Here is a 14,382-nt window from a genome sequence, read left to right as displayed (position 1 = left end):
AACATGACCTGGAAGAGTCCAACTAACCAGAACATAATGTGCGGCTCAAAATTCGCTTTTTTTTTTCGCCCGAAAACAGCCGATCGAGAATTGGTCAGTTTCAGTCGCGCTCACTTTATTTTCCATGGTCACGCGCCGTTCAAACTATGTCTACGATATATATTCAAAGTCGTGGGACATCTAAGGCACACATTTAATATTAAAAATAGAAAATGATATGAACGCCCTTTTTGTGGCCATCAAGAAGCTTTTTTCTTTCATCTTTCATACGTATGTGTGATTGTATGTTCATCTTTCGATGAATATACATCACAGGAATTGCATGTTCACGTTCTCAATATGGCGACGTACTGCGTGCTGAGCGACGCGATGGCGGCGTGAGACGGACCAGCGTTGCGACGAACGAGGGGCCGCTATATCGTAACGGTCGTTCATGGTACCGGCCAATCGATCTTCAAGCGCAGAACATCCAGCGGAAGGGATATAAGTGCGAAACAATTGTACGACAAACGGTGCACGCAAACTCGTCGTTGTCGTCGCTGTCGTCTGGTTCACACACCGGATAAGCGGAGAAAATAAACGATGTCGGGTGTAGCCACGTGACTTCCAGCCATGAGCTTGCGTGCTCGTGTTTCAATTTCGGTTTCGAGCAATTTTTATGCCTATATATATATATTGTGACCCATTCATCGTTTCGGGATGGAAAAGGGAGTCGCTTTTGGTGGAACTACGGAAGCAAGCTCCTGTTGGATAACACGTCGCAACCCGGTGTCGTCGGTCTCAGGCGTGGGGTTGCTTGTAGTTGGTCGGAGAAAACGGGCAAGCTCATCTCGTACAATTTTTTGTATTATCTGCTTGAGAGAATCAGTGGATATAGAATGCAGTGCAATTGATGAGCTGTCATGCAGAGCTCGGACTTGAAGGCGGGAATTCCGGGCCTCATCTAGCCGCTGACAGTGCGTAGTGATGTCTTTCACTGTCGTCGGGTTTTGCACGAGAACATTAAATGCCTCTTCAGAGATGCCTTTCATAATATGGCGGACTCGGTCGGCTTCGGACATGTCTTTGTCATATCGGCGGCAAAGTGAAAGAACGTCTTCAATATAAGAAGTGTACGTCTCGCCAGATGTCTGGATCCTGGCTGCCAATTTACGCTCAGCTATAGGTTTACGATTGGTGGGTTTTCCAAAAATTTCCGCCAGCTGAGTTTTGAATTGGAGCCACGTCGCGATTTCATCTTCGTGGTTTGTGAACCATATTTTCGCCACATCGGAGAGGTAAAAAATAGCGTTGCGCAGCTTTGCTTGGTCGTCCCACTTGCTGTAAAGGCTCACCCGCTCATAGACGTCCAGCCAGTCCTCTACGTCGTCCTCGCGGAGTCCCGCGAAGGTTTTGGGATGTCGCAGCTGGCTGGGGGCAGGACTGATGGCAGCTGCAGAGGCACCGGAGGAGGATTGGCCAGTGCTGGTCATCGTTGCTGGTCGCCTTCTGGGGCGAAGCTCCAGAGGGATAGGAACGCCGGTACAGGGATGTGGCTACCCTGCACCTCCACCAATAATGTGACGGACACAGAGGCTTGGCGACGGTCATCGTTGGATTGTCACAGCCGCTGATCCCTTGACTAGATACGCTGAGACCGCCGCGCTGACCTCTGCGACATCTGAAGAAATACCTCAATTCTTTGTACTAATATATATACTCCTACGTCACGGCGAGCCACAAGTTCTCTTAAGCGACCGCAAACGGCAGTTTCTTTCGAGCACACTTGCAGCCATTTTGAAAGCCTCTCGGGTAGTTCACAAGACAACATCATCATATCATCCTCAGCCAAATGGGCTCACCGAACGTTTTCATAAGACTCTCGCTGACATGATATCTATGTATATCTCCAGTGATCATTCAAACTGGGACACAATACTCCCCTTTGTAACTTTCGCCTACAACACTGCCCTCCAGTCTACTACAGGCTAGTCCCCTTTCCATTTAGTGTACGGTCGCGAAGCTTCATGCACTATGGACACCATCTTTCCTGTTGCTCCGTCAACCGACCAAAATGACCTCCTCACCAATTTCATCTCCCGTGCCGAAAAGTGCCGCCAGCTCGCACAGCTACGCACATCGCGACAACAACATATAGCCAAGGATCGCTACGACAAGCATCATACGCATACCTCCTACGCTCCCGGTGCCTTTGTGTGGGTTTGGACCCCCGCCCGACAACCCGCCCGAATGGGCAAGTTTCTTCACAAGTACATCGGCCCCTACCGAGTCATTGCGCAAACATCCCCCGTGTCGTACCTCGCCGAACCCGTGTCCTCCTCCAGCGATGGCCGCCGTCGTACTTCAGAGGTTCTACATGTGAACCGCTTGAAACCCTACCACCCACCGCTACCCACCGCTTCCCTTCACCACTAACCACCCCACCCTCCTAACCCCTCCTCCCCACCGGGTAATGTGACTTATCCATCGACCCGTGCAGCCATCACCCTCATTAATGTCATCATCACCACCATCGCCGATAGCTCGCGCCGCCCGCTCGGGGCAGCGCGGTTCAGTTCGAATATAAACATAATTGAAACCTGTCGCCAAGCCTGTCTCCCTCACAATATATATACATATATATATATATATATATATATATATATATATATATATATATATATATATATAATACATTTCGTTTCTTGTGCATTAATAAGACAGGTAGGAAACGCCAGAAAGCCAAGGTGGAGTGGTGTAGAGGTTAGCACACCCGACCGGACTTTGGGAGGCCCAGAGTTCAAATCCTGGCTCCGCCGTTTTTTGGCTTTCGGTGGGTTCCTGAAAACTTTGATTCTTTAATTCATTGGATTAAGTACGGTTCATTCATCTGCACATATTCGTTTATATCCTGCTCGGAGACCACGTACGATGGTGTGAAGTGCCCGTGTTGTATACTCATTAACGTGGCTCTTGATTCTCGCAGATGATGATGATACCGTGTCTCTGAAGCTCATAAACAAAGAATACTACTACATGTACACGGGGCGAGACAAACAGTGGGAGGATTTCTGGAGCACAAACGAGCACGTACCACGTGACACTAAGCGTCGTACCGCGTTCCACGCGGCGGCATGTGTTTCCAGAACACCTCCGATTGGATACATTTCGTTTCTTGTGCATTAATAAGACAGGTAGGAAACGCCAGAAAGCCAAGGTGGAGTGGTGTAGAGGTTAGCACACCCGACCGGACATTTCCCGGAGTTCAAATCCTGCCTCCGCCGTTTTTTGGCTTTCGGCGGGTTCCTGAAAACTTTGATTCTTTAATTCATTGGATTAAGTACGGTTCATTCATCTGCACATATTCGTTTATATATATATATATTAAAAATATACGCGGCTCTGTAGTAAAATATTGATTGGGTAGTCTTTTGACACCCAATTAAATCGCCTAGCAAGAAATATTTAAGAGAAAACATTTTTGGGGTTGTCAGCGTCCCTTTAATTTGTCACAGACAGCTTAAGAAACATAGGGCATGGCGGGTCCCGGGTACCTTCTTGTGTTCTGTTATTCTGTGTGTTTTCTTATTTTGTGTTTTTTTTATGAATGTGTATATGTGTGTATGAGCGTGTAAAAGTACTACGGCCTCGGCTGCTTCAGCAGGCACGTAGCCAGGATTTTGTTTCAGAAAGCGGGGGGGGGGGGGGGGGGGGGGGTTCGTTCATGGCAAAATGTTGTATGAGGAAGAGGGGGGAGGGGAGAGGAGGCTCCAGCAAAATGGAAGATTTCGGGAAGAGGGGAGGGGGGACCTGACTCCATGGCCCGGGGGGTTGGGGGGGGCCCCCCCAACCCCCCGGGCTACGTGCCTGTGCTTCAACACACAAAACAAATAAATAAAATAAATAACTACACAGCCAATGGAATTGCCGCATCACCTAATATCAACGCCGAAAAACGAATCGCAGAGTAAAGCCGCGGTCAGACTGCTAATACTTCGTACAGGAGACAGTCTGCTTAAACCGTCTGCTGCTTGTTTCTTCCTAGTATGACGGTCCCATTGGTCACACAAAAGCTGTCTGCAAGCATGTTGCAAGTGAACATGAATTAAGCCTGCTTCGAGCACGGCCTAAGCTTGTCCGCAGATAATCATGTCATCATGCCTGCTGCAACCACCGCGTCTCTTGTATGATACACGAGCAGTGCGACTGCGGCTTAAGAACGTAATAATTCCCCCATCCTGCGTTTCTTAGGCCGTCGGTGACTACATGGTGACATTTGTTTCATTACCTTAACAATAATTATTTCGTTACCCTCGTGCCCTCATTTTTTCTATAGTCGGTAACGCAATCCCAAACGAATCGTTCCTTGTTTTTTTTTTTTTTTTTTTTTTTTTTTTTTATGAGCTTATCTGCGTAATACATTCTCTCTAAAACAACAACAAAAAAGATGTATCTCGTACCACTTGTTCTGAGTTGCGAAGAGGGCCCTTATTGGTACAGTAAGCTATATAGCTTGTACGCCCTCCCTAAAGACAATACATAAGGGCGGGCGTAAAATAGAAATAGAATAAATAAGGAATCGGTGGAAGCTTTCTTTTTACGCAGAAAGTTGTACCACCTGCACAGAACGCCGTTTTCTCTTACAAATGGGTGTCTTTCTTTCTGCGTATACGAAGTTACCGGGTAAAGTATCCCGATTTGAATCGATCTGGAAATTAGGGCAGCTGGGAAGGCTGGACCGTTGTGTTCTTTTTCTGCTTTTTCTTCAAAACTATAAGGCTTATCGGGCTTACCCTATACGGCGCGCAAGTGAAGGAGAGGGGGAGGTGAGAACCACTCCCGGACGCGTTCCAAGTTCCAACAAACGAGGAAATTTCATGACCGAGGTGGTACTCTACTCCGGACTGCGGAGCAGCTGCAGGAGCAGAGCTTTGGCGCACACGTGATCACTCCCTCCCACTACGTCCCATCTCCTCTTCTCCTTCATTGGCGCGCCGTATTGAGCCAGTGAGCGCACCGCGGTAACTAAACGACTCAGGTATCTGTAAGCAAGCCTTTTGGCTTCCTTGTACAGACTTGATGATAAACGTGTGTCAAATGAGGGTTCACTTTTGACTGTGTACGCTAACTTAAACGCTTTTTTTTTCAGCAATGGACGAGATGAAGGTGAAGACTTTCCTTGAATGCACCATGTCCAAGGCCCCTGCAGGGGTATGTTGAAGAAAAAGTACCAATCAGACCACATGGAAAAAATAGGCCGCGTCACTAAAAAGATGACGCTTTATGGTTATGGAAAGCAGAACGTACACGTACTCTCCGTGAAGTCCGCGCGTCCTTCTTTACCGCGAAGCAAATTGTAATTTAGTAAGTTATACCCAGTTATATCCTAGTTACACGAGCACTCGTAACCGTGGTTAAATGTGACTGAGGGCAAGCTTAACTGCGTTTAAGGGTGCCCGACAGGCAGCCCAGACAACATTTGCACTTTTAAGTATGCTTAGCAGTTGGTACCAACTATACCCTGAGGTCACACTAACTGCAGTTATCTAGAGTTACACGGCAGACCAAGCTGGTGGTTAGCCTACTAACCATTGTGTGCGTGAAATGAGGTAGGCAGCCGCACTTTGGGCTCGGTAATCTCGTTTCTTGCTAACTGACAAGATGATTGCGCTCGAGTCAGCACCGTGCAGCGCGGGACCGTCCAAAGCGTATTCCCAAAGCGTGTAAACCGGCCTGTCGGTCGCAACCACAGAGGCCTTGATACGCGTTCCGCGTCGCGCTCTAACACGAGGAATGCACGGATCTATATATGTCGCAATGGTAGCGTATAACTTCCCGCGTAACGTACGTTTCGGGCAGTGTGACCTCGGTCTGCCAAAGTTTAAGGTTGCACGCAAAAGGTGAGAAATTCGGTTAGTGGCCGCTAGCCCGATCTTTGATGCGATCGCTAGCCCAGGATCATTGAGCCGCACTCGAACTGCTTCGCACAAAGAACCGTCTGCAGACAACACTGTCCGAGGCGCATTTCTTCCTCGTATATGACGGTCCCCTTGGACATAGAAGACACTGCCTGCAGGTGTGTTCGAAGCATACATATGTACGAAGCAAACATGTGTCTTTTGTATACGACGTACCACGAGCAGTGAGACTGCAGCGGCTCTATAGGTGCACCCTGTTATTGGCCGCCCGTGAATGTCCATTGCGTGACGGGGCTGTTGCGCCGCAGACCCTGGAGCTGTGGGAAAGCACCAAGGCGATGTTCAACGGCAGACCACCCGAGCAGGCGGTCACGGCCCTCTGCAAGACATCTCCCACTGCGGGCGCCAGTCTGGTCAGTGAGCGACGCCAAGTTGGAACGTCGTGTGATTTTCTTAATACCGTCGAGACGATGGCTCGCGTCTTTCCCGCCCCAAAAGGTCATTCCTGTAGTGCATGCAGCGCACAGGTGAATCTCCGCCGCGCCGTATGTGTACCTGCAGTGTCAGCATCGCCGTTAGTTTGTCTCGCGTGCGTCCCACCGCCAGCGTACCTGTACGTTAGCAGGCGGCGACGCCATGACGGAACCCGTCTGCTGCTTGGCGGCGGCTCTCGTCCAACTTGAGCGCGCTGTTTGCCGCTTCAGGTGAATCAGAAACCTAACGATGCCTTTGCGAAATTCAGTGCCATCTGGTGGCTCAGATGGCAGTTTAACTTTTTCCTTATGCTAACGGCGGCAATGAACCTGTTAGTCTGGAGTATTTTATCGGGCACCGTCACTTTTTCGAGTCAATGGCAAACGAGACTGTATTGTATTGTATTGTATTTTTGTCAGACGAAAACGTCTGGGGGCTAGGGTAAAACAAAACATGCTTGCCTTCGGACAGGACCCCATCCCCAGGTTTTTACAACACTCAGCCGAGAAAATATACAAAGAACAGAGGATAAAGAATCATTCTCACACGTATCACATAAATCAGCATTTGATAAATAGCAATGTGGTTTAAAAATGAGAAAAATTAATATTGTAGTACAAACTGCAGGTCAAGAAAGCTCTTCACGGTACAGTTATTTCTCGATCTCTTTCAGTGTCGAGTGCCACAAAGATGCAGTCAGTCAAAGCAAAGCGTCAACCCTTATAGACGCCTCGATAAAGTTCTATACATTGAGGGGCTTTGAAGCCGACTGTGTGCTACTAACAGATTGACATAGCCCGAATCATAAATAAACTGTAAAAGGGTGGTCTCCTAGGCTAGTTGATCGTTGAACGATTTTATTAAAAGACACGGCAGAAGCACGCAGTAGACGGAGAGTAGATGGAGCATGGAGGACAGAAATGAGCGCTTACAAGGCTCTTGCATTCAATTTCTGCTTCGCATCGTGCTGATGTCTCGAATGTATCCTCGAATCATCAGCTTATAAGCATCTTCAACGTCTTCCTTCATCAGTAAACAGAAGGCCGCCATTAGTGCGGCTAGTACGACACGTACGCTATTTTTCAGATGCTGATAGTGATCAAAGTGGCCAGACTAAATTTCGGAAAGGGCCTTTCTCCAAAGTCAATGGACGCTCGCCTTGGAATCTGCACTGAGACAATATCACACAGTTTGTTTTCAGTGCCGGCAAAGGCGCACAGACAGGCGCGAGAGCACAGTTTCAAAACACGGAACGCTCTGTAACAAAAAGGACCTAACGGCAGATATTTGACTGCCCGTCAGTACGTTCATGCATTTCTGCGCTAAATTTAGCGAGCGGGGAAAATTGGCGCATCACGTGTCCCAACGTCTTGTGACGTCAGCACACGAAACACTGTGACGTGACTGTGTCAAGTTCTGGTCTCATGTGACGTTAGGTTACGTAACTTCAATTGCCCGCTAAAATTTAAAGGGGCGAAATGAATACTCAATATATTCTACACCGCGCCAACCGACGTTACTGGAGCAAGCTCAATAGGGGGTTTTCGTAGATTGTTTTTGCCGTCCCGCAATGCCCTCCGCAACCCGCTACGATACCCGGAACTCTACAGTCAAGGCCATGGGCGCGCTGGCGAATTAGCGGTTTCTTCGTTGCGGAGGGCTTAGCGGAGGGGAAACGCGGTCTACGAAAACTCCGTAGTTTCACAGCTCCGCCTGCGACGTGGGCACAGTGGCAGTCACGAGAACTATCAGCGTTGCAGTCGAGTCTTGCTTTCGGATTGTCTAGCCCGCCAAGTTTGAATAGCAACAGTTGAGCTTGGGCGAGTTGCTGGTTCATACTAACACTTCTCGGCGCAAGGAAACAAGGCACACAAAAATGGAAACGCAGCGGAGACCGGTGGCTTCGCTGCGTTTCCATACAAATTAAACTTTTTTCTTTTCTTTTTTTTTTTTTCTTTCTTTACTTTTTCCTCGGGTAAGCTCGCTCTTTGCGAATTTTATAAAAAAAGGTTCAGCACCTGTGGCCAACGTTGTAAAGATCGGAACGCGATAGGTTAAGAAAGCGAATTTCGCGGTCGATATAAAGAGCCTGCCCGCTCCTTGAATCCCCCGGTAGAAGGCGAGGCCTGCGGCGGATTTCCTCTTCTGAAGTGATCATGATTCCCGTCTGACGTCTGAGCCCGGCTCGACCACAATGGAGCGGACCATACAATGGAGCGGACCGAAAAACTAATATTTATTATCCATCGCTTACAAGAACGCGTCCACGTCGCCGCGAGCGCTTCCTTATTTTGGCTACAGACGTCCTACTGCATTTGGCGATTTGCAAATGATGGAGTCGTAGCAGGCCTTGTCTTTTGAGCATTAAGGCTCATTCATTCACCTGCATGAGTCCGACCGAGTACGACTGCAACGGCTTGCGGTGTACGGGTTGCCATGGCAACAGCTTCGGTGACTCCAACAAAGCCCCCCGTCTTGTTGGAGCCGACGCAGCTGTTGCCATAGCAACCCGAACGTCAAAAGCCGTTGCAGTCGTACTCGGTCGGACTCAACGCAGGTGAGTGAACCTGAACCAACCTTTATTGCTTCGGGTCAATTCTGAAGGCGTACAGAGACGCGCATCGGCTGCGTCCACTGCAAATGCCAAGGTTGACAACTGCATGGCCAAATGTCGTAAGTTGCCATGATAACAGCACGCGCGTGCGCATCACATCGAAACAGTGAGTATCATTAACGAATCGTTTGTGACCGACTACTCACGAGCCTGGAAAAACGAGCGCACTTGCTCTTTTCGGGGTGCGATTGGTTGTTCGCAAGCAACGAATCTACATTCGCCTAGGTTCGCGCGGATTGCAACGGTTACCATGGCAATTAGTGGTCGCTGCCGTCGCAGCTCCAGTGAACAGATAGATGTCCGAACGGGCCCTTGTAGTCCACATGCCTTCACAACCGCAGCCACGAACAAAGCCTCATGTCGTTTGGTTCTGCTTCCATTCCAGCTTGCGGAATTTATAAATCAGCAAACCGTAAGTATACGATTCTTCGTTTTATTGCTTTGCACGCGAGTTTTCGTTGTTATTATTGATGTGCCTCACTTGTATGAGCACAAAAAGGCGCTGCCTGATCAAAGAAATCTTTTTCGTTGGCTAAAGGTATTGTGTATACGAGAAAACGTTATATATAGAACTGCCAAACTATAAGTGTTCATGCAAATAAAGTTGTTCTTGTTTGTTGTTGCTGTGGCTGTTGTTGCTTTGTTTTTATTGTTGTTGTTCTGGTTGTTTAATTCATACGTGCACGTGTGTATTCCTTACCTCACCGAAAAACCAAAATTTTGCAAATCCAATATGAAGGTTTTGATTAGTATGGACGACGAATATAAAACACATGCTTTCAATACAACTGCTAACACGGAAAAAAAGATAATGGACAGGCCGGGTGGCTAGGAAAGCAATTAATTTAAAAGTCTTCTAACTGTGTGAAAGACGCATTATAGGGCGCCATCGATTGCTCGTTTAAAACTTAGCTTTAGAAGTCATTTGTTCCTCACCTGCATGCTCAGATGGTCAGAGTCATACACTGCTGAACCCGGTAATTTATAATCGGTGACATGTTAAGGGTTCAGGAAAAACTCTTCCCACCTCTTTCCACTTTAGCAGAGCAAACGCTTCAACGGCCTCCTCTCCAGCATTCGCTCTGCCAAAATGGAAAGAGCTGCAGTTTTCCCCTGAACTCTTAACCTGTAACCGACTTTAGTTACATCCCTAAACAAAAGTGGGTCATTGTTGTTTTACAAACCCATTGCGCGTCCTTTTTTTTATATAACCTGCTTTCTTTTTCTTTTTTTTTTTTTTGTTTTTTTTTTTTGTAGAAGTTATATGACTTTGACTATTTTCCTCGTGAAAAATAGTCCAACATTGCTCGCGTACTGGATGCCGACAATTCGAAAACTCTAATGTGTGTTTGTTTGTTTTTAGCCAGATTTGTTTATTTTTAGAGGCATATTAAATGCTTTCAATTGAAAATGATCGAGTCAACGTTTCTTTGAGGTCCCTCAGCAAATAATATCCATATAAAAAGCAACCTTCTCAGAGTTCTATTCGCTTGCCTCGCTTCCGGACCGGTCTCCGAGTTCTTATCTGGTCTAATCGCTCCAGCATTGGCCGTCCCGAGATCTTGGGTTGACCGAAGCCTGCCACTTAAAAAACACAAGCACGCGACGAGTGCAGACTGAGGCACAACGCGCAACCGACGCTACGAGCTGATGGGACCAATCAGACGGCGTCAAACATGCACCATCGCGGTTTTTCGTCACGTTGCTGCGCCTGGTCTATCATCGCTGAACAAATCGTAAACAGGAAAGGCGCCTAGTGACTTGCACTTTCAACGCCGTTCGATTGGTTCCTCGTTGTCTCGTAGTATAGCTGTGATTCACCTTATAATAGACCCGCTACGAGCCGTCCAATCCTATCTGATGCCATGTGAGTCACGTGACCTTTGATTGGGTAGCAGTAGCGCGTGGGACGCGTTGTCATATGATACGTTCACGGCGCTGCACTGGCTGGTGGGGGAGGGGTCGTATACGGCGTCCGCGCGCGGTCTAACATGCAACTGTTGACGAAGTGGTATAATCTAGCAGGATGAACTTATAGAATGCCTCTCTTGTTTCAGAAAGCTGACAAGCCTAAATTCAAAAAGGCAATAAAGGACTGCACTACCTGAGATGACGTACCGATACGGCCCTCCTGGGCGCTGACCTCAGTGCGACCACGTCGTCCCACGTGGTTCTTCGATACCTATAGAAATAAAGTGATTCAGCTCACTATACGATGGAAGACTTTCGTTGTTTCGATGTTTCTATTACACTTCGCTTTGCTTGAGATAGCGCTCTCCACTCCCCTTCGCGAAGATAAAAACGCGATATCGTGCGCTCTTCTGCCTCTTCTGCCACACTCCCTGTCTTGCTGTGACAGGGAGTGTGGCTTGCATTGTGCTCCGGCGAGGTCAGAGTTATTGATTCTTCGGAATCCGAGGGAGAGATTGTGTGCCGAAGCCGGAGAGCGTGCGGATATTGGGGCAGCACATTCAGCAAGGCAGAAGGGACAAACCAACCCTGGACAGACTGGACCATGATCACGCAGGTGTGTGATATATGTTGAGGAGAATTAGAAATAAAAAAGCATAGGATTAAGGAGGAGGCGGTCCAGCTCTTCCAGGCCTTCATTATCACCAGGTTGACTTATCGGACACTGTATTTACGACTTAACGAGACGGAGATGCAGAAGCTAAATGTTTTTATGCAAAGGGATTATAAGAATGCATTGGGGCTACCGGAACGGACAGCCACAAAGAGGCTACTCAAGCTGGCGGTACAAAACAGCATTGAGGAGCTCCACAAAGTGCAATTTATTTCTCAGCTCAGGAGGCATGAGGGGACAATTAACGGTATAGGTGGCTTTTAGGCAAACTTCAGATGGCGGTACCCGGAGGCTCTCGAGAGGGAGAGGAGATCAGGGGCGCGATGGATTATGAAAGAGACAAAGGTTCGTATTTAGCAGAATTCCTCGGAACATGCAGGCACGCACCGCAGCCTTGTCTTTGTCTTGGGGCAGCAGGTAAGGCACGCTGTACGTAGATGGGGTCGATCCCGTGTCGGGCATAGCGATAATTGCTGTGGCGGATGCTCAGGGGCGCGTGGTAAGGATCGCTTCGATTCGACGCGCTCGGCGGAGCAAGCGAAGGAGGCGGCGATTGCTTTGGCGATCATGTGCCACTGGCTACGATAATATCTGACTCTCAAAGGCTAATGTTGAGGGAGTTTATTTGATCTGCATGGGCTCCAGGCCATATCGGGAAAGCGGGCAATGAGGCGGCGAATGCCGCGGCCCGAGACACCTTAAACCGGGACTCACCCCCGGCCCCAGAGGCTTCGGATTACCCTATATTAAATTCTTGAAGGTCAGAAGACAGGGTAGGATGGACTTTCCTCACCTACCAGGAAACTGACGAAGGAAGACGAGTTTGTGTGGCGAAGACTGCTAACGGACACGGTTGTGACACCAGCTGCATGTGTGATACCCGGAACTGTTCCTTCCGCGGGGCGCACTGGGCGGACATTCATCATCTGGCTTGGGTGTGTAAGAAGATTCCAGCACTCGTGCCAGTGCGTGATCTTACTCTTGAGAAGTGAAAAACGCGGCTGAGGAGTGAGGAGGCCTGCAAGCAGAGACTGCTCGTCGGCCGTGCTAGGCAAGTCCTCGCCGCGCTTAGAACCCCGGAATACGGATACCCACCTTTTTCTCGCCATATTTCCTTTCACCCCACTTCCCTTCCCCAACTTTCTTAAAATAAAGGTTTTTCAACAACAGTCTTCACACTCCGTGACGACACGTCCACAAACAAGATGGCTGCGCTTTTGTCGAGACCATCGAGACGAAGGGCGCAGCCGGACCGCTGCCCCTTTTCAGTTGATTAATGCTTAATCCAGCAGGTAAAGACGATTTGATTTGAAAGCCAAGACATAAATTAGCGTTCCGGCCGGGTTTGTTCGTGCATCTCGCCTGAAAACGAATTCATCTATCAAACGGTAGCGTGCCGATAGCACAGCGACAGAAAAGTGGTCGAGATGAGGAGACATTCGGACCGCTGCCCCTTTTATAATGCCCAGCCCAGCAAATAAAGATATGATTATAATGCAATTAAATGCAAAGGTGCAAGCGAGCTGGACAAGAATGACGAAAATAATCCCTGGAGAAGGGGAACAAAGGGACAAAGGACAAGCACAAATCTCCAAACACAGCTAGGTGACCGAAAAAATCCGCCTAATCCGGGTATCGAACCCGGGACCTCTCCATTACCAGTGGAGCGCTCTACCAACCGAGCTAATCAGGGGTTAGACGTCAGTGGAGCAAGCCGGTTTTATCAGCTGCTCATATAATATAATATAATATAATATAACCCCCCAAAAAAGATGGCCGACCGTGGCCGCATTCCCATCCATAGGAGGAGCTGGTTGAACGCGATCCAGCTTCACTGGAGAAGGGGAACAAAGGACAAACACAAATCTCCAAACACAGCTAGGTGACTGGTGACGTCTAACCCCCTTGTTAGCTCAGTTGAGCGCTCCACTTGTAATGGAGAGGTCCCGGGTTCGATACCCGGACCAGGCGGATTTTATCGGTCGCACACCAGTCACCTAGCTGTGTTTGGAGATTTGTTTGTCCTTTGTCCCTCTTGTTCCCCTTCTCCAGGGATTATTTTCGTCAAATAAAGATACTTCGCTTGGAGAGCCGAAACACACGTTAGCGTTGAGGGAAAGGTTTGTTCATGCATCTTGCCTGAAAAAAAAACAAAAACGGATTGATCTATCGAACAAGCGTGCCGATAGCCATGGGCGTACCAACCCCCCCCCCCCCCCCCCCACACCAAGCTCTCAGATTGTGGGGGCAAGGCATGTGCCCCCCTGAAACCATAGAGTTATTACAATAAACGCTAGAGGCTCAGCTGGTGCTAGTGTCTACGGGACTTCCGGTTGCAAATTGAAGCAGACAGCATGCAGTCTACTTTTCCAGTCCTCCTGTGTATTCCTATGGGAAAACGCGCATGAATTTTGTCTCATCGCCGGAAAATAACATTAATAACTTTTGTTATTTCGGTTGTACCGGATAGTATGTACCTTTATTAATATTTTGAAAGTGTAATTGCTTTAGTTACAGCCTTTTTCCTTTACCACTGAACGATGTTAAACTTCGCTAAATTTCAGGCCCAAACCTCTGTTTCATGGCAGGTATGTAGAAACGAGCGACGATTCCAAGCAAAATAACGATCGAAAGGAATGTAGAGTGTGTTCAAAGCTCGTCAGCATTCCGTTGGTGCTTATAGCTCACTATATGAAAATGCCCCCGTCGTGCATCTTTACGAGTGGTTAAAAAAACGTTCGAAACGTAAAGAATAAAGTACGTGGGCTACGAAAGGTGTATTTTCTTATTATTTCCTATGTTGGGCAGTTTTT

At 48.2% G+C, this 14,382-nt stretch overlaps 1 protein-coding gene and 1 non-coding gene across 2 annotated transcripts; one reads left to right on the top strand and one right to left on the bottom strand.

Annotated features, from left to right (window-relative positions):
• Nucleotides 1-5,130: 5,130 nt before the first annotated feature.
• LOC121048035 lies at nt 5,131-11,093 on the top strand. The gene is made up of 4 exons (XM_040503879.2): nt 5,131-5,190; nt 6,206-6,310; nt 9,371-9,397; nt 11,043-11,093. The coding sequence occupies exons 1-4, from the start codon at nt 5,131-5,133 to the stop codon at nt 11,091-11,093; spliced, it is 243 nt and encodes an 80-aa protein (XP_040359813.2).
• Nucleotides 11,094-13,189: 2,096 nt separating this feature from the next.
• Trnat-ggu lies at nt 13,190-13,262 on the bottom strand. Its single transcript has one exon. It is a non-coding gene; the product is annotated as a tRNA-Thr (tRNA).
• Nucleotides 13,263-14,382: the final 1,120 nt, after the last annotated feature.

The sequence above is a fragment of the Ixodes scapularis genome, unplaced genomic scaffold (assembly GCF_016920785.2).
Source record: "Ixodes scapularis isolate PalLabHiFi unplaced genomic scaffold, ASM1692078v2 PGA_scaffold3__209_contigs__length_174095766, whole genome shotgun sequence".
Classification (NCBI taxonomy): Eukaryota; Metazoa; Arthropoda; class Arachnida; order Ixodida; family Ixodidae; genus Ixodes; species Ixodes scapularis.
The sequence above is the reverse complement of the archived record's forward strand: the minus strand, read 5'-3'. Positions and strand labels throughout refer to the sequence as shown.